At 41.3% G+C, this 25,383-nt stretch overlaps 1 protein-coding gene across 1 annotated transcript in view; it reads right to left on the reverse strand.

Annotated features, from left to right (window-relative positions):
• Gbf1 (golgi brefeldin A resistant guanine nucleotide exchange factor 1) overlaps positions 1 to 25,383 on the reverse strand; it is a 118,278-nt gene that overhangs the window by 36,564 nt on the left and 56,331 nt on the right. The window contains 1 exon segment of the mRNA NM_001246686.1: positions 3,753 to 3,884. Within this exon segment, the coding sequence (NP_001233615.1) occupies positions 3,753 to 3,884 (132 nt within the window).

The raw sequence follows: 25,383 nt of genomic DNA on the forward strand, positions 1-25,383 counted from the left end.
TTTCTCTGTGTAGCCCTGGCTGCCCTGGAACTCACTTTGTAGACCAGGCTGGCTCGGAACTCATGGAAATCCACCTCCCTGTCTCCCTAGTGCTGGGAACAAAGATGTGTGCCACCACCACCCAGCTCTCTTTTCATCTTTTAATACAATTTCTCTTTGGTTGTTTTTTAGAGTATACAGGGTTTCTCTGTATCGTTTTGGAGGTTGTCCTGGAACTCACTCGAGTGGCCTCACAGAGATCTGCCTGCTTCTACCTTTCGAGTGCTGGGATTAAAGGCGTGTACCACCATCCACCAATGCCCAGCTGCCACTAGTACCACCATATGGGTACTATTTTTTTTTTTTTTTTTTTTTTTTTTTGTATTTTATGTACGAGTGCTCTGCCAGCAGAGGGCATCAGATTCTATTATAGATGGTTGTGAGCCACCATGTATGGGGGTATGGGGAATTGAACTCAGGACTTTTGGAAGAGCAGCCATCGCTCTTAACTGCTAAGCCATCTTTCCAGCTCCTCATTCTTATTTAAAACAACATTGAGCAAGAATCTTGATACCAAGGCCAGGTGTGGTGTCACACTTGACAGGCTGTGGCAGTAGAGTGATGAGTTTGGAGCCAACCAGGACTATAGAGACAGATCCTGCCACCTACTTCAAATAACTTGTTTTCATTTATTTAGTTAGTTTTGATTTTTGAGATAGGGTATTGTTTAGCCTAACAGGGCTAAGTGTGGCCTTGAGTTCCTTATCCTCCTTCCTCTAACTCTCAAGTGCTGAAATTATAAGGCATGTGCCAAACACATCCAGTTTTTGAGAAAAAGAAACAAACTGAATAGGACCTAAGGCTAGGGAGTTGGAGGCAGGTGGGATTTCAACTATGACTAAGGTGAAAGGCTGGCAGTAAAGGGTTAAACTGCCTCTACTCTTGTGTCAGAGTCACAAGCAGCAGGCTAAGAGCTACCTCCAGCTATGCCTACAGAGTCCTGCAGAACTGCCTGGACTGCTGGCTACAGCCCCAGGCTGCTTCTGAAGAGTTCATTTTGCTGTTTAGTTTGGGAAAGTGAGCTCACAGAGACAAGTAGGGAAGGCAGGCAATCACTTTGTAGACCAGGTTGGCCTTGAACTCACAGATACTCTGTCTCTGCTTCCAAAGTGTTGGGCTTAACCATGTGTGCCACACCTGGCAGTTTTCCCTGTTTTGGTACCTGAAATTAGTAGAGTTCCTGAGCCTAAGAGGTGGCCAACACAAAGGGTAACTAGCCAAGTTCAATTAGTAGACCTCGTATTCTTTGGGACTCCAGAACATCTTCATTTTCTGGTCACTTGGAAGCCAGCTTCAGAGAGAGCGCTGCTTTTGCTTTCTGGCTTTGGTACATTCCTTCCTGCTCCTTTCCTCACACCTACAGCAATCATCACCTCCCAGCATGCTCCTTTCCCACCACAGGAAGCTCCATTGACCATCTGGACCGAGGTCTCCAATGACCAGTCTGTTTGCCAAGTCCAGGAAGGGGACAAAGGAAGGAGAAAAGATCAAAGGGAAAGACTCAGAAGGGCAGCTGATGGAGGCTGTGAAGAGACATGACCTGCAGGTGGTGCTCAGGTCAAGGCTGGCAGCAACTGGGCCTCATTTCCTTTAGGCAAAGTATGAAGCTGAGTCTAGTGGGCCTGGAGACCTTACCTACTCAGAACCTGGCTGACACCGAAGACTCATGCTCAGAATCCTGAATGCTTTAGCTAAGCAAATCAAATTTTCTAGAAAAGATAAAAAGTTTTCTTCTCCTTGAATTTAAAGGTCATTCATTTGCTTCTGGCTAGCTAGAACCAGGCCTCATCTTTCCTTGTCTCTCTACTTTGGAACAAAAACAGCTGCCCACCTGTTTTCTTTGCTCCTCACTCTTTTTTTCTTTTCGAGGCAGGGTTTCTCTGTGTAAGCCCTGGCTGTCCTGGAACTCCATTTATAGGCCAGACAGGCCTTAAACTCACAGAGATCTGCCCGCCTCTGCCTCCTGAGTGCTGGGATTGAAGGCGTGCGCCTCCATAACAAGCTTTGCTTCTCACTCTTTCACATTGGGTTTTTAATAGGGGAAAAAGGATTAAGATTTGGAGTGACAAGACCAACTGAAAATAAAATGCAGATGCACATCTTAAATAAACTGACTGAAAGACACATAACTCAGTAGTGGGGTGCTTGCCTAGCAAGTATGAGGCCCTGCGTTCAAGTGCTACTATTGAAAACAATCAAGAGATCCAGGGTGAAAAAATAGTCTAGACTGAGAGAAAAACTTTATAATACAATGATAGCTAATAGGTTGTTATTCATATTATACAAAGAGCTTATAACAACTGTTTAAATCCAAAAGAGAGACAAAAGAAATTCAAAGGTTCAACCTCAATGAAATAAAAACAACATACAGATTTTTGCTCACCAAAGTGACATACACACAAAAATGAAAACTGGTAATATTCAGAGCTGAAGACAGCAAGGAGAAATGGAAACTCTCAAACATTGCTGGTGAGAATGCAAATGCTGCAACCTACTGGGCAAGTTATCTGTAAAATGTAGCACTTACAAAAAGGTGATATACACAAACTTTACACCAGGAATTCCAAGTTCAGAAATACTTCACACAGAAATAAAACTAATAAATAAGGCCATAGAAAGAGGTATGTTTATTCCAGCATTATTTACAATGGCTTCAAACAGGGAATAGCCGGGTGGTGGTGGCACATGCCTTTAATCCCAGCACTTGGGAGGCAGAGGCAGTTGGATCTCTGTGAGTTGGAGACCAGCCTGGTCCACAAGAGCTAGTTCCAGGACAGGCTCCAAAGCTACACAGAGAAACCCTGTCTTGAAAAACCAAAAACCAAAAAAATCAAACAGGGAATAATGTTAATATTAAATAAAATACACCATTATATCAGAGGTGGATGGGAAGGAGAAATAGGGAGTTATTATTTCATAGTTTCTGTTTGGACAATGAAAAAGCTTGAGAAATAGATGGTAGAAATAATCGCACAATGCCGTGGACATAACTAAAACTATTGCATACTTAAATTTGATTAAAGAGGGCTGGGGATATAGAGTACATGTCTAGCATGCATGAAGCGAAGCCACTGGTTTAATCCTAATACTTCATAAAACTAGGTGTGGTAGCATAGGCTTATTATCATCCCAGTATGGGAAAGTGAAGACAGGAAGACCTGAAGTTCATATTCATTCTTTCTACATAATTAATCTGAGGTCAGCTTGGGCTATATGAGACTCTGTCTTCAAAAAAAAAAAAAAAAAAAAAAAAAGGTTAAAAGGGAAAACTATCTATATGTATAATGTATATGTATATAATGTATATGTTTATATGTATGTTTTACTATAATGAAAATAAATCAGCTATATAATTATACTGTATATATCAAATTAACACTATTAAGTGACACACAAAAAATACACAGCCCAAATCCCCTTTCATCCCACCCTTTTTAAAAAAAGGATAATCAGGCTGGAGAGATGGCTATCAGTTAAGAATAATCTGCTCTCCTAGAGGATCCAGGTTCTGTTCCCAGTATCTAGATTGGACTGCTCATAAATGTCTGTTCTCTCCCTTCAAGTACAACTTAGTCAATTAGCATGATGAATAATAAATAAGCTATTTCTCTACTAGGAAAGGGACAGCTGGTATCACTAGCTGGTTTAAGACCTGGTAAATGAAGATAAGCAGGAAACACTGTTGGAGGTGTCTGACAGAGCCTAAGGCTTACCTATGAGTGCATAGGACAGGAATTTGTTGACAGAGGTGAGCGCCAGGCCAGTGATAGGACCAGTGGTATCTTCAGAGCGAATAACTTCCAGAAATGGACGAAGGAATACATTTGGCTCAATCTCTGAGAGTTCTGCAAGTAAAGCAAACAAACACAAATCAAAAATGAAAAGATACTAACAAAAGTTAACCCTGGCAAAAGGTCAGTTTTGTCTGTTGGATGAAGCTAGAGTTCGTCATGGCTGAGTCAACCCCCCTCACACACAAATTTGAATTAAGTTCCTAACACTACCATTTTAGCTGTAAAAGTTTTAGTATTCAGCTCTAAAAGACTAATAATTTTTTAAAGCACGTTTTAAAAATTAACAGTAAAATTTTTAAAAACGGTAGTTTTGTCATATATACACTATCAGAGGATTTTTTTAAAAGAGTTATTTACTTATTTTTATGTATATGAGTGCCCTATCTGAATCTGAAACTTTATGCCAGAAGAGGACATCAGATCCCACTAGAGATGGCTATGAACCACCATGTGGTTGCTGGGGAATCAAACTCAGGACCTCTGGAAGAGCAGCTAGTGCTCATAACTGCCGAGCCATCCATCACTCCAGCTCTAGACTATCAGACTTTTTGCTATTATTTCATTACTGTTGTGTTGTTATGCTGGAGATTGAGCCCAGGACACTGCATATGCTATGCAACTGTTCTTCCACTGAACTGTAGTCCCAGGCCTTGATCACAATCAAGAAATTAATAGCTGGGCATCAGGCATGGCAGTTCATACCTATAATCCTAGTTTTCAGGAGGCAAAAGTAGGAAAATCACTACACATTCAAAGCAAGTCTGGACTACACAGCAAGTTCAGGCCAGCCAGAGTAGCTGGCTACTCTGTTTCACAACACAAACAAAAAGAAAAAAAAAAGAAATCAATGATACTTATTTAATATAACCAAAAAGCATGAGTCAATTTTCCTCATCTTCTTTAGTGACACACTGGTAAGATTTAGCTTGGATACAAAGAGTATAACTGAAGAAATTCCAGGGTGAGAGAAAATCTGGTTCATAGTCTCTTGCTTGCTTGCTTGTTTGCTCACTTGCTCACTCGCTCTCTTCCTCCCTCCTTCCCTCCTTTCCTTTGCAGAGAACACAGGCACCTAACTGCCCTGAGATGAAGAAGCAGCAAAGTCTTTGATAAAAATAACTTTTGGATAAGATAATAATTGGCCTCAAATCACACAATAAGCAGAGTTGGGATCTACATGGTTCTAAAGCCCCCCAAACCACATGACTTCTACTGGAGCAGATTTCATTCCAGGTCAAGAAAACACACTGCCCTGGACTTCCTGCCTACCTGACTTAGTACTGAGGGTTGAATTTGCTTTTTTATACTCTACTGTGGTTTCAGCTTTCAAAGTTAATTCCCTTTTAGTTTTCCTAAACAGGCCAAAAACTTTTAAGGATATGATCAAGGCTATCCCACTTTTAGAGACAAAGGGAAGGTGGTGGGTGGGTGGGTGGGTGGTGGTGGGTGGTGGGTGGGTGGGTGTGTGTGTGTTGTGTGTGTGTGTGTGTGTGTGTGTGTGTGTGTGTGTGTGTGTGTGTGTGTGTGTGTGTGTGTGTGTGTGTGTGTATTTGTTCTTATGAACCTTTATTTTCATGCAAATACAAGTCACTCCCTACTCAGTTCCTACCTTTTGTCTCTCTGAGCAAACATTTTCTGGGCCGGCTGCTTCCCAGATTAATGCTTTAATTAATTGGCAGATTGGGTAACATTTTCCAAGCCTGTCTGTACAATGATCACATCAGCTGTACAAAACCTGCTTCTCATTCCCACTGGGTCCACCTAGAGATGATAACTTACATAAAAACCTAAAGAGAAATGTGGGTACATGCATACATGTGTGCAATAATAAGCATTATAGTAGACAGACTATATTTAGGGAAAGTGGGATATATAGCACTTTTTAAGTGCATGTTAAAGGGTGCAGAGTTAGGCTAAGGAAATGGCTAAGTGAATATAAAGTGCTTACTGCATAAGCATGGGGACCTCAGTTCAGGCCTCCAGCACCTATGTAAGTCTCTAACTCCAGTGCTGGCACAGACAGGAGGATCCTGTGTCCTGTTTGCTGCCAGCCAGCTTAGCTGAAAAGATTCAATGATACTCTGTCTCAAAAACTAAGGTAGACAGCAATATTGGAAGATGTCTGAGGTATGGCCTCCACACACACATGCATAGGTGACTACACACACACACACACACACACACACACACACACACACACACACACACACAAAACAAACTTGAAATTGTCTTCTCTTACTACTTCAGGAACACAAATACTTTATGTTTACCTTGGTATGTCATCTAAAAAAAAAAAAAAGCTCATGTTTGGTATACGTGAGATATTTATCCAAGCTGCTTGTATGGAGTGGTTTGTCCCTATTTATTTGTTGAATAGTATTCTATTCTCATTTATGTATCATAGTTTCTTTATTCATTCACTGGCTGAAGACATCAGGTTCTCCAGTTTACTTACCACCTGCCTACTTAGAGCAGTGGTTCTCAACCTATGGGTCACAACCTCTTGGGTCCAACAGCCCTTTCACAGGTCTAAGACCTGTGAAACAGATATTTATATTGTGATTCATAACAGTAGCAGAATTATAGTTGTGAAGTCACAAACAAAACTAATTTTATGGTTGGGGTCACCACAACATTGGGAAGGTCAAGAATCACTGATGTAGAAACTTCTTATCCTGCATTCAGTCCTTTAGTGATGATACAATTATCTGCAGATGTCCTCCCAATCTAAGGCTTGGTTCTTCCCAGTCTTTTACATGTCTATACAACAGATATAATTTTTATTATGCTTCTCTCTTGTTTTTTTGAGACAAGGTCTCTTGACATAGCCCTGGATGTCCTGGAACTGTGTGTGTAGACCAGGCTGACCTAGAACTCAGACATCCATCTGCCTCTGTCTCCCAAGTGCTGGGACTAAAGGTGTGTACCATCCAGTGAAATCCAATTTATCAATATTTATTTTATGGATTGTGTTTTGGTGTGATACTTAAAGTCACTTTATCAAATGTTACACTTTTTTAGAGTTTTTTTTCCCCCATCTTGAAACAAGATCTTATGTAGCCAAACTAGCCTTGAACTCCTTATCCTCTTCTTTCCAACTCCCAAGTGCTGGAATGACAGGCACATGAAACCACATATGGCTCTCTTTTGTCTGATCATCTTATTTATTTTGAGAAAGGTCTCACTAAGAAGTCTTGACTGACCTGGAACTAAAAATACTTTTAAATATTTCTTTTGGATTTATTGCATGAGTGTTTTGCCTATAAACGTGTGTGTGTGTGTGTGTGTGTGTGTGTGTGTGTGTGTGTGTGTGTGTTTGTGCCTGTAGAGGTAAGCAGTGGGTAGGAGGTCTCTTAGGAGTCGGGGATGGTTGTGAGCCACCATGTGGGTGCTGGAAATTGAACTGGGTCCTCTTCAAGAGAGACGAGTGTTCTTTCCTCTGAGGCACCTCTCTATGCCCAAATGACCCCTCAGCATAACTAAGACCTCATGGCATGCTACTGCTGAAGAACAGGGAGTGAGTGGGATCTTGCATTGCTTAGGGATGTGGAGAGGTTGTTAGCAACTCTGATACTCTTAATTATCGTGGTTATTTATTTATCATTTATTTTCTTCTTTTCCTCCCCCGCCTCTTCCTCCGCTTTTGCTATTTACCTCTCATGCTCACCGACTACCGATTTTGCTAATGTCAATTTGGAATTTTCTGTTTTATTTCCTCCTTTTCCTTTAAGTTTCCTGTAGATACCTGATAGGGTAGTAACTGATAATAATTTATAAGGTGTCTTCTCTTCTTGCTACTACAGAAAAATTAAACGTTTTTCTAGATAAGAGGAAATGATTGAAAAAGTGGCTCCAAGTACAATGATGCGTAAAGCTGGGGTACGCCAGCATGCTGTAAATACAGCAACACAAGTTCTTAATTTCTCCTGGGCTTTGAAACTGCTTGCTCGATTCTGGGCTTGGTGGTAATAGTGCATGCAGAGGAAGGGCTACAGCAGCTTTGGTTTGCCTGTATGTTACAGACGAATTGCTCACCGCTTCCCTCTACAAGGAAAAGAACTAGTGTTTAAAGCTCACATATCAAACTTGTGCTCCAGGGAGGCAGATGGCTCAGACTGTCCTCAAGCCGATGTTTAAGGACAGTCCCTGTGGGCCTCATTTAGCCTGCTGGCCTTGTTAAAGGGGCATTGTTCTCCCTCTTGGATTAGGAGTGAACCTGGACAAACCTAAGGCTTAATTCATAGGGTAGTACTTCAATCAATAGCTAACAGTGTACAGCTACTGGGTAGGGGGAGAGGAACAGAAGAAACTGAAATCCTAGGACAGTCAAGCCACAAAACTTTATTTCCCATTTTATTCAAAGTTAGTAAACCTATAGAAATACCTTGGTATTGGGGCTGGAGAAATTGGGGCTCAGTGGTTAGGAGTACTGGCTGCTCTTTCAGAGGATCAGGGTTCAATTCCCAGCATCCATATGACAGTGCACACCTGCCTGCACTTATGTCTTTGTGAGGGTGTCAGATCACCTGGAACTGGAGTGACAGACAGTTATGAGCTGCCATGTGGGTGCTGGGAATTGAACCCATGTCCTCTGGAGGAGTAGCCAGTGAGTTTAACCTCTGAGCCATTGCTCCAGGCCAGCTTGGTATACTTTTTAAAGAATTTAATGCTTTGGAGTTAACAAGACCCGGGTTCAAATTCAATGCTTTCTGTTTATTATATGACCTTGGGTATCACAACCTCTGAGAGCTCTCATTTCCTTATTAGTAAAAAATGGAGATGGTGGTATTGTTTCTTAGAGTTATTGAGAGAACAAAATAATCTCACTATGTTGCTCAGACTGGTCTCAAATTCCTGGGCTCAATGGATCCTCCTGTTTAGTCTCCTGAACTGGGATAACAGATAGACAGAACAGCAACTATCTTGAAAATTGTTTAATAACCTATGTAGTTATTGCTGATGTCAGAGGCAAACTTAAATTGTTTGCCCAGACAATGGGACAGGACTTGCATAGAGTGATAGGTAGAAGCTCCAGCAGCCAGTTAACATTGCCATTTAGCAGAGACACCTACAGTGGGCCAGCCTTTCACTGCTGTCCAATCAGGATTTATACATTGTATTGTCAGATAGTGTAATATTTCCCCTGTGTGCCCCACCTTTAAGTACCTGTCTTATATTTTTAATTTTTTTAGTTTTTTTTTTCATTTTAATGTATGAGCATTTTGCCTACTTGTATGTCTCTGTGAGCCTGGTGCCCTGTGAGGTCTGAAGAAGGTATCGGATCCCCTGTTACTGGAATTTCAGATGGCTGTGAGCCACTATTGGGTTCTGGAAATTGACCCTGGGTCTTCTGCAAAAGGAACAAGTACTCCTCAGCTCCTTGTATTAGCTTTGTAAAATGGAGGCTAAATGTGATCAAGCAGTACAGGGTCAAGCAGTACAAGTAAGTACTTGCTGCAGAGATTCACTAAGAGTGGTTGTTCCTGCTTCCTGTGCTGTAAGATGCTGTTCTGAACAGCACACACTCTAGTCTCTCCCCAGGGAAAGATGTGCTGCGGTAAGGACAAGGTGGTCCTCACCTGGCAGCACATACAAGAACCCCTTTCTTTACTTGAAACTTTTTGTAGCATATCTCTAGGGAGGATGAGTTTTTGTCATTTCTGACTTAGGCTGGGGACTCATGAACACAGTTTGTAAACTACCAATGACAGGATGCAAATAGGAAAGACATATGAATTTATGACTTCTAATTCTCGGACTTTTGGATGTTAACCCCAAAGTGTGTAAGTTGAGGAGTCACTTGTGTTTAATCAGAGTATGTTAAGATTTTTTTTTCCATTCACATGGACCAAATTGGAAGTAGGGGTGGTAGCTCAGGCCTGTAACCTCAGTTACTTAAAAGGCTGGGGCAACAGGGTTACAAATTCAAAGCCTGCTTAAGCTACATATGGAGTTCAAGATCAGACAGGAAAACTTAGCAAGACCCTGTCTCAATAAAGGGTAAGTAAGGCTGCTGATGCAGCTCAGTGGTAAAGCCCTTGCTTTATTTTTACTTTATAAAAGTCCAGCTCCAGGGGATCTTCTTCTGGCCTCTGGGGTGGGGGGGGGGACCTGCACACATGTGGCATTTACACACAAATACACACAAATACATACACAGCAATCTTTAAAATTTTTATTTGAAAAAATTAATCTATTCGTTTATTTTGTGCTTGAGTGTGTGTAATTCTGAGGGCAACTTGTAGGAGTCACTTCTCTCCTTCTACCATTTGGTTCCAGGGATCAAACTCAGGTCTCAGGCTTGGTGGTAAGCACCTTTACCCTCTGAACTATCTCGCTGGTTCTCCAAAAGATTTCTAATGAATCCAGTATAAATAATTTTCCTTTTATTTTTAAAGACAGGGTCGTGTGTATCCCAGGCTGGCCTTGAAATTGCTATGGCCTTGAAATTCTGATTCTCCTGGCTCTATCTTCCAGGTGTTGGGATTACAAATGTGCATGCATTATCATATCCACTTTCATGTGGTGTAGGGTAGTGAAGCCAGGGCCTCATGCACTTGAGACAAGCACTCTACCAACTGAGTTACATACCCAGCCCCCACTTGCCTTTCTTTTCATTTTTTTTGTTAAAAGATTTATTTTTATTTTACATGTATGAGTATTGCCTGAATGCATGTACGCCTGTGAACCACATGTGTGCCTGATGCCCATGGAGGCCAGAAGAGGGCATTGGAGCCCCTGGAAGTGAAACTATAGATGGTTGGGAGCTGCCATGTGATTCTGGGAATCGGACTGAGTCCTCTGCAAGAGCAGCTAGTGCTCTCAACTGCTGGACCATCTCTCCAGTCCAGAAATCATTCATTTTAAAAAAGTGTTAATTTAATTTTAAAAATTTAATCATTATATGGGTTATTTGAGGGATGGTTTCTCTATGTGGCCCTGGCTGTTCTGAAAGAACTGCTTCCCACTGCCAAATGCTGGGATTAAAGATGTGCATCATCACTGCCTTTTTTTGTTTTTTAAATAGACTCTTGTTGTGTATGTCATCCCGGTTGCTGTACTCGCTGGCCTTGATCTCATGGCAATCTCCTGGGACCACAGGTGTGTGTCTCTCAAGAGAGGGTTTTACTATTAGCCCTGGCTGGCCTGGGACTCACAGAGATCCGCCTGCTTCTGCTTCCCAATCACTGGGACTAAAGACGTGTGTCACCACACCAGGCTTGGACTCCTTATGTTCCTTGGTGAGCATAAAACCCTCAGAGCACCTACCTATTAAACTTGCAGCACCTCAGAAATTCTACTTGTAGACTGTTCTCAAGCTCTGACTTTCACAAGAAATGGAATATTGAATAGACATGACACAGTCAGAAAAGTAGAATGTGATGACCTACCAGCTCCTAAGATAAAACGTAACAGCGCAGACAGAAACCAAAAAGCAGTTGTGCTCAAATACCTTTGCCCTGTGCCTCTGGATCTATAAATGTCAAGAGGGTAAGATGAATGACTTCTCTTTTGATCATGGGGCAATTTACAGTTTTGTTGGATGGGATCCATCTTGTGAATGATTCTGTGTCTAGAAACTTAGGTCAATATTTGCAGGATGAAGAGCTATGAGGAGGGCAGCTCATGGCCCCACAGAAAGCAAGGAGAGAGAAGTAGACTCTGAGGGCAAAAGGGACGAGACAGGCATTTCTGAAGCTAAATGGTGTTGAAATAATATACCCCAGGCCTTTTTCCTTGTCAGCGTAATCCAATTGAGAATGCCCAACTGCCCCTGATAAGAGTCACTCAGGAGTGAAGAGCTTCACTACCAGGGAAAGCAGCTTATGTGTGCATTTTGGCTCAGGAATGTGTCAGCCCAATGCTGGCCAAATGAGAAAAGGCTACTGCAGCTGAGGGCACCCTTCCCTGGGAGGACAGTCACCACTAGGAGTGTAGGCTGGGAGAGTCCTCTTTTGTCTAAGGGTAGTGCTTGAGGACACATGGAGGCTCTGACACACACTGCTGAGGAGAGGAGCATCTCTAACATGAGAAAACGGTGTCAGGGTTCATCTCCGCTTTGCTCAGGTCATCCATCATTTGAGAAGATAGGAGACTTGGAGGACATTGGCAGATTCTCAGATTGACACTGGGGCAATTTGGGACATCTAACACAGGTAGTCAAGCTTTCTGTCTACCAGTGCTGAGCAAGGTATAAGGACAATACCACTGAGTCATCTCTACATGTCTGCCTTCTGCCTTAGGTTAAAGGGGCCTTTTGGGCCTCTCCAATTTGTGGCCCTGGCTAATCAGAAATCAAACTTGTATTGATTTTATGAGAATCCCAAAACTCCTTTCACCAGGAGGGGTTAGACTTCCCGTCCTTAAAACTGTTTCCTCCAATCCTAGAACATGAGTCAGTCACCTTCAGAGAACCCTCTACCTAATCTGCACTCTTTGTTTACTGGACTGTTTGTGCCTTAAGACTGACGCTCTCCAGGGCAGGAATTCTGGCTGCCCCTCTAGGCTGTCACATGGCTCCTTGGTTGTGAAATTATTCAGTATGCCTACGATGAGCAGCGTCATGATACTTCTCTTCTGAAGGACTCTAAAGAATATCCAAGTAAATGCAATCCTCAGGAAGGCCATCTAGGAAGAGCACCAGAAACCCCTTTCTGATGGAGCTTCATAGGAGGCAATAAAGTTGAATGACTAAGAGGCACGGTTTTGGAGTCAGATGGACCTGGTTTCCAACACTCACTAATTCTATGATCTTAACTCTAAGTAAATTTCCTTATCCTTTTGAAGTTTCATTTTTATCCACAAAAATGGAGATTATGAAGAGAAAAGGTATGTAGGTATTGGGTGTCTGGCATGGCACAAGGTACCAAATAGTGACTGCTCTTATTATCTTCCTTTCCTCTAAAAAGGTCATGAGCGGTCCAATCAAGATGCTACAAAAAGCTCTGGAAGCTTTGGCTACAGCCCTCACACTAAATACAATCTTGTCAAAGGGTAGAAATCAGTATTCTTTCACAAGTAATGATCTTGTAAGAAACAAGAACAGGCAACTTCTTTTTGTGATATATGCATACCTTGCAATGGATAGAAATTAAAGTGCATCATTAATACCAGCCATCAGTTATCTGGCATCTTGGTATTTATCTTTAATTTATATTCCTTTTAAGATCTAGGAGTCTGCACAAATGGACTTTGGGAGCCCTCTCCACATAGAGGGATACTCTCTCAGCCTAGACACACGGGGGAGGGCCTAGGACTGCTCCAAATGATATGACAGACTTTGAAGATTCCCCCATGGAAGGCCTCACCGTCTCTGGGAGCAGAAAGGGGTTGGGATTGAGGGTCAGCAGGGGTCAGGGGAGGAGGGGAGGGAGAGGGAACTGAGATTGACATATAAAAGAAGCTTGTTTCTAATTTAAATAAATAAAAAAAAAGATCTAGGAATCTGGCTTGGTGTGGTGGTGCACAACATTAATCCCATCACTTGGGAGGGGAAGGCAAGCATATATCTGTAAATTCAAGGCCAGTCTGGTCTACAATTCAAGTTCCAGGACAGCCAGAGAAACCCTAATTTGAAAACCAAAAACTTAAATACCAGGTAACATTTATCATAAATACTACTATGTACCAGGCCCTGTGATAGGCAATTTGTTTCCATTTTCCCATGTCATGTATATACAAGGCGCAATACTTGAAATAAAGTATACAATAAGCACAATAAAATATTTCGTTTTTTTCAGCCCTAGTGTCCTAGTCCAATGTCCTCTTTATACTGCTAAATAGCTTGTTTTTAAGTTTTAAGTAAATAAAAAAATTGAAGAGTTACCTACTTTTCCTAAATCTGTTTGTGTATTTAAAAAACACCTATTTTATTTTTGTTTATTTGCTCAGAGGACAGAAGAAGGCATCAGATTCCATGGAGCTAGAGTTCCAGATCGTTCTAAACTATTTGATCTGGGTGCTAGGAATCGAACTTGAGTCCTCTGAAAAGGCAGCAAGTGATCTTAACCATGGAGCCATCTTTCCAGTGCCATGAAGAATGAATTTGAAATGTTTTCTTTAGACAAAGTTTCTATGTATCCTGGACTGGCTTGGAACATACTATGTAGCCTGGGCTGGCCTCTGGTTCAGAGAGCTCTACCTACTTCTGCCTCCTGAATGCTAAATCAAAGGTGCACACCACCATATCTGGTTTATTTAAATTCATCCATTTGGCAAAACTGCACACTTGAGAAGTTAAATAACTAGTGACATGGCTACTAAGTTGCAGAACTAAGATCAAAATGCTACTCTAACTTTACCTGGATCATTAACTTCTAGTCTTAATTCCAACACTGTAGCAGGAAGTTTCTGTCCCACTCAGTCCTGACCATGTAGTACCAAATAAATACACCGAGGCTTATATTAATAATAAACTGTTTGGTCAATGACTCAGGCTTCTTATTAGCTACCTCTTAATCATTAACCCATTTCTCCATTTACACAACACTATCTGGCTTTGTGTCATTATACATATTACTTCATCTTCATTATCTCCTTTATAAAATATTTTGGTGCCTATTTTTGCTATAATATTCTAGGATTCAGAATATTTTCTGGACTGTCAACTGAAAATTATATATATTTTTTCTAGAATATTATTGATCCCAGTGTAACCTACAAATCAATACAGTCTTCAAACTAAGGTTTGGTATACAATGAGAAAGACAGAAATTGAAAGAAAGTACTAACAATTTGACAGATTAGCACCAAGCTAGTAATAAATACATAAGTGTGTTTACAATTGCAGTTCGTAGGAAGCTGAGGCAGGCTTTGTGAATTTTGGGCTGCATAGTTAGATCTTGTCTTAAAACAAGCCAAGTTTATATTTTTAATATAATTTTATCTCATAATTAATTTTATTATGTTTTATGAAACTCTGCAAATGCAATGTATTGACAAAAAAAGAAGACATGAAGACAAACCAAGGCCTTTCAGCAGATAATTTGAGAAGCACTATTACAAAAGTTCATCTGAACATCGCACTGGGATTACTTTTTGGAGTTCTAGTTTGTCTATCATTTGCACATACACAAAGACATAAATTGTCCCCCCAGATGCCCTAATATGCACAACCAAAAGTGGCAGAAGGTGTCTCTGCTAGAGCCTCTCCAGTAGCTCTGACAGTCATAGCCGAATCTAGAGCTCAACATCCACTTTTGTCAAGAAGCTCCTGGGGGCTGGAGAGATAGTTCAGCAGTTAAGAGCATTGGCAGCTCTTCTAGAGGTCCTGAGTTCAATTCCTAGCAATCACACAGTGGCTCACAGCCATTTATAGTGGGATCTGATGACCTCTTCTGGCATGCAGGTGTTCATGCAGACAAAGCACCACATAAATAAAATAAATAAATCTTAAAAAGAAGTTCCTTTGGGAAATTTAACTGTGATTCTTCCTTTTTCTTTTCTTTTTGATTTTTTGAGACAGGGTTTCTCCTTGCAACCATACATACGGGCTGTCCAGGAACTTACTCAGTAGACCATGCTGGCCACAGACTCACAGAGATCCATCTGCACTGCCTCCTGATTAAAGGTGTGCGTTACCACTGCCCAGAAAGTCTCCTTTTTCTTAGGAAAAGTGATTGAGTCAAGATGACAGTGAAGATTCCTGGTGGGTTTATTAAAAAAAAAAATCTAGCCCTTCTATTTTTCTACTGGTTAAGTTCCTAGGAAGTTAAATTACACAGGATAAAATGCTGGAATGAATGTATCTTAGCAGCCATAGAATTGAATTAACTCATTTAACATATGAGGAATGTATCTTGAGATGGATACTTCTATATCACTTATTTGTTGATTGAATTCACATTCTTCCTAAAAGGTATATCCAGAGCTTCTAGGATGTCCCCATACGATTTTGTCACTTTTAACTTTGACAAACCTTTCTTCATTGTCACTCTGAGCTTTCATTTAAGGAGTGGGTTAATTAATTCTTGTAACAATATACAAAAAAAAAAAAAAAGCCAAGATTAAGTGAGGTTATCTTGAGAATGCAAAGCTGAGTCAACATCTGGAAAGCATTTTAACGTATCAATATCCTAATGAATAAAAATACATGACCATGTCAACTGATAAAGATATCTGACAAAATATAACATCCACTCACACCCACATTATCACCCATAAAAAAAACTGATAGCTAAGGCTGTACTGTAGAGTAAAACCCTGAATGCATTCCCCGTGAAGCCAGAGAAGAGCAAGATGCCCACTTCATAGACCTACAAGTACTGGTTGCACAACAGCAAAAAGGAATAAGATATAAAGTAAAAGCTGGGCATGGTGGCACACACCTTTAATCCCAGCACTGGGGAGGCAGAGGCAGGAGGATCTCTGTGAGTTCAAGGCCAGCCTGGTCTACAGAGTGAGTTCCAGGACAGCCAGGGCTGTTACACAGAGAAACCCTGACTAGGAAAAAAATTTCTTAAAAAGGAAGAAAAAAAAAAAAAACCTTTTCAGCACAGCTATATATACATATTTATCCCTAAAGAATTTACAAACAAATCTCTAGAATAAGCAAATTTATCATGGTGACAGGATAGAAGATTAACACACAATAAATGGATATTGTTTCTACATCTAACAAAGAATACTCCAAATCAAAGTAAGCACAGAGCCAGGTGTTGTAGAGCAAACCTTTTCTTTCTTTTTGCCTTTTTTTAAATGGTTCTTTGAGATAGGGATTTGCCCTGGCTGTCATGGAACTTGCTTGTAGACCAGGCTGGCCTAGAACTCACAGACATCCTCCGCCTCAGTCTCCCAAGTGCTGAGATTTAAGGTGTGCACCACCACCTCTGGGTTTTTTTTTTTTTTTTTTTTTTTCAAGACAGGGTTTCTCTGTGTAGCTTTGGAGCCTATCCTGGCATTCGCTCTGGAGACCTGGCTGGCCTCAAACTCACAGAGATCCACCTGCCTCTGCCTCCCGAGTGTTGGGATTAAAGGCTTGTGCCACCAACAGCCGGCCACCTCTGGGGTTTGTAATGCACAACTTTTTTTTTTTTTAAACGTGTGGAGACTCTTTTCTTTTTCTTTTTTTAAAAGATTTATTTATTTATTATATACACAATGTTCTGCCTGCATGTATGTCTGCAGGCCAGAAGAGGGCACCAGATTTCACTACAGATGGTTGTGAGCCACCATGTGGTTGCTGGGAATTGAACTCAGGATCTTCGGAAGAGCAGGTACTGAGTCATCTCTCCAGCCCCGTAATGCACAACTTTTACCTCAGCATCTGGGGGACAGCCAGGGTTATATGGTGAGAAATGGAGGAAGAGTAGATTGGAGGGTGGGAGCAGAGGGATGGTGGGGGGAGGGACTGAGAGGAGAGGAGGGAGGGGAAAATGTAGCTGGGATGTAAACTAAATAGATAAATTAATAGTTAAAAAAGAAAAAGTAAATACTTAAGTATAAGTGTAAATCAACACAAAACCTCAATGCTGAAACCACAATATACTGATAAAAGAAATAAAAAGATACAAGGAAACTGACATCTCATGTTCACAGACAGGAAGGCACAGCACTGAAAAGTTACCATTTCTCCCCAAACTGTTCTATGGATTCAGTGCATTTCTTTTGAAATTCCCAGAAAGATTATTTGTAAATATAGACAAGGTTATGTTAGTTGACTAGAAAGACTACAGAACAGGAACCCTGAATAATAAATATTTTAAAAAGTTGGGAAATACACTACTGACTTAAGACTTAATAAAAAGACAACTCAATGAGAAATGTTGGGACAGGATATCCAAGTACAGAAATATTTAAACCTCTCATTTTAACAAACATCAGCTCAGCAGACATCTTGGTAAGAACGGAGCATGACAGTAGATGGCTATAATCTCAGCCCAATCAAGACAAGCATGGGCTACATGGTTAGGTTGAGGCCAGCCTAGACTACATAACAAAACAACTGAAAGATCATATGGGGGAAAAAATCTATAAATCTTTCAGAAAAGGATAAAGGCATAGGGGAAAAGGCCAAGTGAACTCAGATAGTAAATCAAAACATAATCTGTGCCAGGCACGGTGGGGCCTAATCTTAGAACTCAAGGCCATACTGGACAGCCAGAGCTATATAGTAAGACACTGTTTCCAAGCAAGCAAACAAAAAACCCATAATCTGTAAGGTAAATAAATATTCATAAACTGAACTTAATAAAATAAAGACAGCTGGATGTAGTGGCACTCATTTTTAATTCTAGCATCTGGGAAGCAGAAGCAGGCAAATGTCTATGAGTTCAGGATCAGCCTAGTCTACATACAGATTTCCAGGCCTCCTAGGACTACATTATAAGACCCTGTCACAAAACAAGACAGAAAACAAAAACAAAATCCAGGCACAAGTGATAGATGGCTCTGGTAAAAGGGAGCTCACTGACTCCAGACTGACAGCTGGGGAACCAGCATAAGACTGAACTAAGCCTCCTGAATGTGGGTGACAGTTGGGGGGGGGGGCTTGGGCAACTTACGGGGCCGCTGGCAGTGGGACCACTATTTATCCCTAGTGCATGAACTGGCTTTTTAGAATGCATTCCCTATGGAAGGAACACCTTGCTCAGCTTAGATACAGCAGGGAGGGCCTAGGTCCTGCCCCAAATGATGTGACAGACTTTGATGATTCCCCATGGGAGGCCTCATCCTTTCTGAGGAGTAGATGGTGGGGGGAGGACAGTAGGAAGAAGGAACTGGGGTTGGTGTGTAAAATAAGGTTGTTTTAAAAATTAAAAAAAAAGCCGGGCGTTGGTGGCGCACGCATTTAATCCCAGCACTCGGGAGGCAGAGGTGGGCAGATCTCTGTGAGTTCGAGACCAGCCTGGTCTACTAGAGCTAGTTCCAGGACAGCCTCAAAAAGCCACAGAGAAACCCTGTCTCGAAAAACAAAAAAAAAATTAAAAATCACTTCCTACGAAAAGGTGAGGACATGAGTTCAGATCTCAGGCAAGTATAAAAGCCTGCCTGTAATCCCAATACTCAGGAGTTAATGACAGGCAACCTCCAGAGCAAGATGGCAGCTGGCTAGCCAAATCAGTAAACTCTGGGTTCCAATATATGAGGTAGAGAGCAACTGCAGAAGGTGTCTTCATCTGATTCAGCCTCTGACCTCCACATACATGTGCTCACACACATGAATATGCATACATATACAAATATATCACATACAGATACATATATAAAATATATAAGTAAACAAATATTTGTAGGGGATATTGCTCATTTGACAGAATACTGGACTATGCATGAAACCCTGGGTTTGACCTTCAACACCATACAAACCAGGTGTGGTGTTGCATACTTGTAATCGTTTTCTTTTTAAGTTATTTATTTTTATTTTATGTGCATTTTTGCCTGCATGTATGTCTGCATGAGGGTGTCGGATCCTCTGAACTGGAGTTACAGACAGTTATGAACTGCCATGAGGATGCTGGGAATTATACCAGGATCCTCTGGAAGAGGAGCCTCGTGTTGTTCACCACTGAGCCATCTTTCCAACCTGAAAACACTTGCAATCCTAACAACTCACTCAAGAGGTAGAGGCAGGAGGATTAGAAGTTCAAGATAATTGGGGCTAAAGGGATGGCTGGGTGGTTAAGAGCACTCACTGGCTACTCTTCCGGAGGTCCTAAGTTACATTTCCAGCATTCCACATGGTAGCTCACAACTATTTGTGACTCTAGTCCCAGGGGATCCAACACCCTGTTCTGTACTCCAAGGGCACTGCATGAACATGGTGCACAGACACACATGCAGGCATATAAAATTAATCTCTGGCTAAAAAGTGAGTCTGAAGCCAGCCTGAGTTACAAGAGACCCTGTTTTCAAACAACAACAACAAATAATCAAGCCAGGCATGGCAAAGCAAGCTTGTGATCTCAGCACTCAGAGTGCTAAAGCAGGAAGATCTCAGGTTCCATCCAAGCTAGGCTGGGCTACAAGGCAAGACCTTGTTTTAAATTCAAGCCCATATCAAATGAGCATAGCAATCTAGTAGTAAACTGGAGAACCCAAGTGTCCTTCAGTCAGTGGGTAGATAAATTATGCTATACACACACAAGGGACTACAACTCAGCAGTAAAAAGGGATGAACTTCTAATATACACACAACAGTTCACATGATCCCAAAGGCATCATGTTAAGTGAGTGAAGCCAGTTTCAGAAGATCATACATTGTATAGTGATTCCCTTCATATGAACTTCTTGATAAAGCCATGTGAAGGAGAACATATCATGGCTAAAGAGCATGACTATAAAGGGAAAACGGAGTTCTCTGGAGCAATTAAACTATTTTATATCCTGTCTGTAGTAGCAGTTACACAAATCCACTGTTAAAATTCATACAACTATGTATCAAAAAAAATCGAGTTTACTATAATATTTCAATGAAAAAAGAGTAAGGTTGAGGTAGCATTAGCCTTTGAGTCTTTGCGTAGTGTCCAAGGCCAGCATCCACATGATGTGGCCCAGTAGCAAGCTAAGGTCTGAAGACATTCTGTTTTGATTCAAGGGAATGGATGCCTATGAAAGTGGAATTCAATTCGGAAAATGCTTTTCCTCTCAAGGGTTTGTGGAGGAGCCAGATTGGCACGCATGGAAAGTCTTCCCTTCTTGGACTTTCTAATCAGTATAAGAAAAGGTTTAGAATTGGGAACTTTCTTTTGAAATCTTCAGTTGAAGCTGCCCTTTAAGAAAGCAGATTATAGCTGGGTGTAGTGGCCCATGCCTTTGATCCCAGCACTCAGGAGTCAGAAACCTGTGAGTTTGAGACCAGCCTGGTCTACACAGTGAGTTCCAGAACAACCAGAGCTATGTATTGAGATCCTGTTTGGAAAAAAACAAAAATGAAAAGAAAGAAAAGTATTATGGTTAATAACTAATATGTAGCCCGTAATGGTCAGGATATATATTTATTAGGTAGCCAACTGGCAAGCAAGTAGAACAAGCCAAAACAGCAGGGAAAAAGGAGCTACCATGTGCATTCCCTATCTCTTTAAACCTTTACCATGTCACCCTGACATCACTTTGATCTCACCCTGACGGGCGTGGTCGGACACACCTGTAGCCAGCCCTTAGGAGGTGTGGTTACAGTGTCTCCCTACAGAAAAGAAAAACAACAACAACACAAAGCAAGCAAGCACATTACAAGCCAGCACTTGAAAGGCTGAGGAAGGTGGGTCTCTGTGAGTTTCTGGCTAGCCTGGTCTACATAATCAGTTCCAGGACAGCCAGAACTACACAGTGAGATTCTGTTAAAAAGGTAGGAGAGAAAGGGAGGGAGGGAGGGAGGGAGGAGAGAGAGAGAGAGAGAGAGAGAGAGAGAGAGAGAGAGAGAGAGAGAGAGAGAGAGAGAGAGAGAGAGAGAGAGCACACTCCTATTGGTTTCATTTCAACTCAACGTAGTACATAAGTCATTTGGCTTTGAGAATTCAAACCCTACCTTCAGTTTACTGCTTTAACTATTGGCAGTTTATTGCTTTAACTATATGAGGATTACTATGCCAAGGGTTAGCTAAAACAAAAACATTAAAAAAATAAACAATTGGACTAGGTGTGGTGGTGCATGTCTTTAATATCAGCACTCAATAAGCAGAGCCAGGGGAACTCTGTGTTCAAGGCTAGCCTGGTCTATATAGCAAGTTCCAGGACAGCCAGAACTACATAGTCTCAAAATAACAAAACAAAACAAAACAAAAATTTACAAAGGCATAATTTATCTCCATGTTTGACACATAGGATACCAAATCTTACCTGGCTAAGGGGCCTTTGGCAATCTTTACTGAATGAGGTGCTGACTCAATTACACACAGATTGGAGAATAAAAGGTAGAGGAGGAAACAAGCGTAAAGGAAGACTTTTTACTCATACCTAGCCAACTGCCCCTCACTAAGTAGTATTTTCTACATAAAAATGTTCTTTAAACAAACAGGCTACTAAATACACACTTTGACTCCTTGTCTCATAAAAGCCTCTAATCCAGCATCCATTTGATTCGCCCTGAGTTCTGCTGGCAAAGCCTCATCTCTTGGGGGGGGGGGGTTGGCATCAAATACAGAGGCTGGAGTAGGGTTTCAAACACCTGTTACAGTTTTTTAAGTGTCCAATTCAGGCCACTGTGCTCTGGCAACAGGGACTCTGATGATGTGACTTCTCTCCTGCCAAATCTTCAAATTAAAGAGCCTGCTCCCTCAGGGAAGAAAAAGATATAGGATGGGGAATAGGACAGGGAGCCATGAAGAACTATTTCTTTTAAAATTAAACAGATGCAACCTTAATGACCCAGTAATTTTACTCAAGTATTTATCTAAAAGAAACTAAAACAGACTCCTCTTAAAGGTAGGTAGATAGATAGATAGATAGATAGATAGATAGACAGACAGACAGACAGACAGACAGACAGACAGACATAGAAATATTTATAGTGGTAATAACCCTAAACTGGAAACAATGGAACTATCTTTCAGTAAGAGATTAGATACATTTTCTTTTGATATATCCATTATTAAATACTGTTCAGGAAAAAAAAGAAATCCTAATCTAATAACATGTCTGAAGTTCAAAACCATGCTAAACTTAAAGAAATGAAATACAAGTCACCCCATCTGCATGAAATCTCAAAACAAAATTAATGTGTTAAGACAGGATTTAGATTTTTTTATACTGGGCATTGAGTTTGAATCAAAGGGGACATGAGGGGACTTTGGAGAGTGATGAAAGTGTTCTCTATCTTTTTTCTGACACCATTTTCCAGTCAAGTCTTTTCATGTCACCAAGACCTGTCAGGAACTCACTATTAGCCTAAGCTGGTCTCAAACTTGGTCTGAACTGCTGCTTCAGCTTCCCAAATGCTGGAATTACAGGGCTGTATCATCATGTCTAGCTGTATCTTTTAAAAAGATTATTAAACAGTAGTTATATGGTTTATACAATTAACAAAACCTATTAACTGAACACTAAAATTCTGTATGTTTCATTGTATGTTAATTACACCTGAAAAAACAAAAAGGGTGGTTTGTGCATGCGGTAGTGAACTTGCCTAACATGGGTACAGATCTTGGTTTGACCCCTCCCCCAGCATCACAAAAGGAAAAGGGACTGAAGCCAGGAAGGAGGGAGGGAGGAGGAAGGGAGGGAGGGAGGGAGGATAGAAGTGTCAGGAGCATTGGGGTCAGTCTCCCCACTTGGAGTAACGATGAAGACAGCTTCCCAACCCTCGTCCTGATAGCACAGGCTCAACAGCTGGCCGAGCTGCTACCTTAGTGCCCCTTGGACAACTTTTGAGAAAATAAATTTTCTTTCTTTCTCTAAATTAGTTAATTAATGCATTCATTCTGGTTTTTTGAGGCAGGGTTTCTCTGTGTAGCCCTGGCCATCCTAGAACTTGCTCTGTAGACCAGGCTGGCCTCAAACTCAAGAGCCTGGCTTTCAATTTTATTTTTAATGTACATATTATGAGCACAGGTGCCCATGGAGGCTACAAAGAAGGTGTTGAATCGCTTAGACTCCAATTATCATTTATTGTTTTGAGGCAGAGTCTAATATACCAGGAGGGCCTCCAGCTAGCTGAAGCCTAGCATGAGCCTAAGCTGTGATCCTTCAGCTTTTGGTTCTGGAGTATTCGGGATTACAGGCCTTTGTGCACCACCTGATTTTGGGCTTCATGGGTAAAGGCACTTGCCACCAAGACTGATTGACCTAAGTACTATCCCCAGGACCCACATGGTGGAAAGAGAATCAACTCCAGCAAGCTTTCCTCAACACATGTGCATACAATAAATAAATGTAATAAAAACATCTTTAAAACAAAACAAAAAAAAAACCCACAACAACCCTAATTTACGGTTATCACATTGATGAGTACGTCAGAGTTTTGGCCCTAGAGCTCCTACTGCTCTGCTCTGATGCACTGCACTTAGGTGACCTCAGAGCTACACTCTTCCCCTGTAGATGTAACAAGTAACCAAGTGAGGTGTACACCTATATTCCCAGCATTTGAGAGGTTAAGACAGAAGGATCTCAAGTTTGAGGCCAGTCTAAGCTACACAGCTAGAGACTCTGAAAAAATTAATAAGAGTATGTGATTTATGTGCCTCGCTTTAGCTCTTAATAATGTGAGGTTCATACCTCTTACAAGTCCAAGCAGCCTCCAGGATAAGATGGGATCCTCCTCACTATCTGTGCAAAGGCCTGCTTGTCCTTCATAGAGAGTTAGAGTCCAGGAGAAAATGCAACAACTCTAAAATGTGAAAAACTGCTAACACGGCAAACACAACATGGAACAGGATGAAAACACAGATCTCTACAATGGCCAGAGGGCATGTACAACTCGGAAGGCTGAGGCACAGGGAGACTGAAAGTTCAAGAATACACATAGCAAGATTGGCTAGAAAAAAAAAAAAAAATCCCAGCAGTGAGACTGCAGATGAAGACAAACATGCATCAAGCATGTACTGTGTGCAACATGTGCACCATGGTGGCATTTCATATACCGCCTCATTTAATTCTCAAAAGAACTATATGAGGCATGTTTGCTAGAGATTGGATTTGAACCTATGTCTACCTGACTTCAAAGTCTATGCCTTTTTCTATAGCCATATGGCAGAAAACAGGCTGCAGATCCAGAGCTCTAAGAGAGGCCTTGTGGAATTTTAACATTTTTTCCTTCTTACAGATAACTCATTTTATGTTTTTAGGTAGCTCTTGGCATTAAACAAAAGAAAGGGTTAAACCTACAGTTAGGAAGAGGAAATTCCCTGGAAAATTGAAACACATGCTGTGGCTCTGATTCAATTTCACACCATTTGGTTGAGCAACATCCACAGTGTATGAGAAAAAACTCCTCCCCTCTCTGCCTCCCACCCCCATGCTTTATGCATTCCATCACCTGCTGCCTTCCTTCAGACTACGGGAGGGACAGGAAGGGAGGAAGACTATACATCTTTACTTGGTGCATACTTAAGCTAGAGGTTAGCAAGCAGGAAAAAGCACTATGTGAAAAAAGAAAAAGTGTATACTCTCTCATTTCTACGTGGACCAGCATAGGATGGGAATCTTATGAGGAGCTGCAGTGAAGGAGGGGATGGGCCTTTGCTGGGGAGGAGAGGGGGAGGCTGTCTTCCTGGAGAGTAGGCCGCATTCACAACAAAGCACGTCTACACCTGTTTCCTCGCCTGCTATTTTATGCTCAATTTGAACTCTGTATTTCTGTCCATGGAAGTTATGCTTCACCCAGGATAGCAAATGGGAAGATGGATACTCTAAAAAAGTTGTCCTGTGCTACCCGTTTCAAACAGACTGTTGCTAATAACAATACTTATCGATATTTGGTACTGGAAGTTGACCAGATGAAAGATGCTTATAGGAACCTAGATTATGATACAACCTATGGTGGATACCTAGAAGAAAAAGAGTAACAGGAAAAAGGGAAGCACAAATTAACAAATGCTATTCAGGGCTTTCAAAAGCCTAGTCTATATACTGACACATCCACAAGAAGCAGAACTTGAACATGGGAACAAAAACTTAG

This window comes from Cricetulus griseus, chromosome 3, assembly GCF_003668045.3.
Source record: "Cricetulus griseus strain 17A/GY chromosome 3, alternate assembly CriGri-PICRH-1.0, whole genome shotgun sequence".
In the NCBI taxonomy this organism is placed as follows: Eukaryota; Metazoa; Chordata; class Mammalia; order Rodentia; family Cricetidae; genus Cricetulus; species Cricetulus griseus.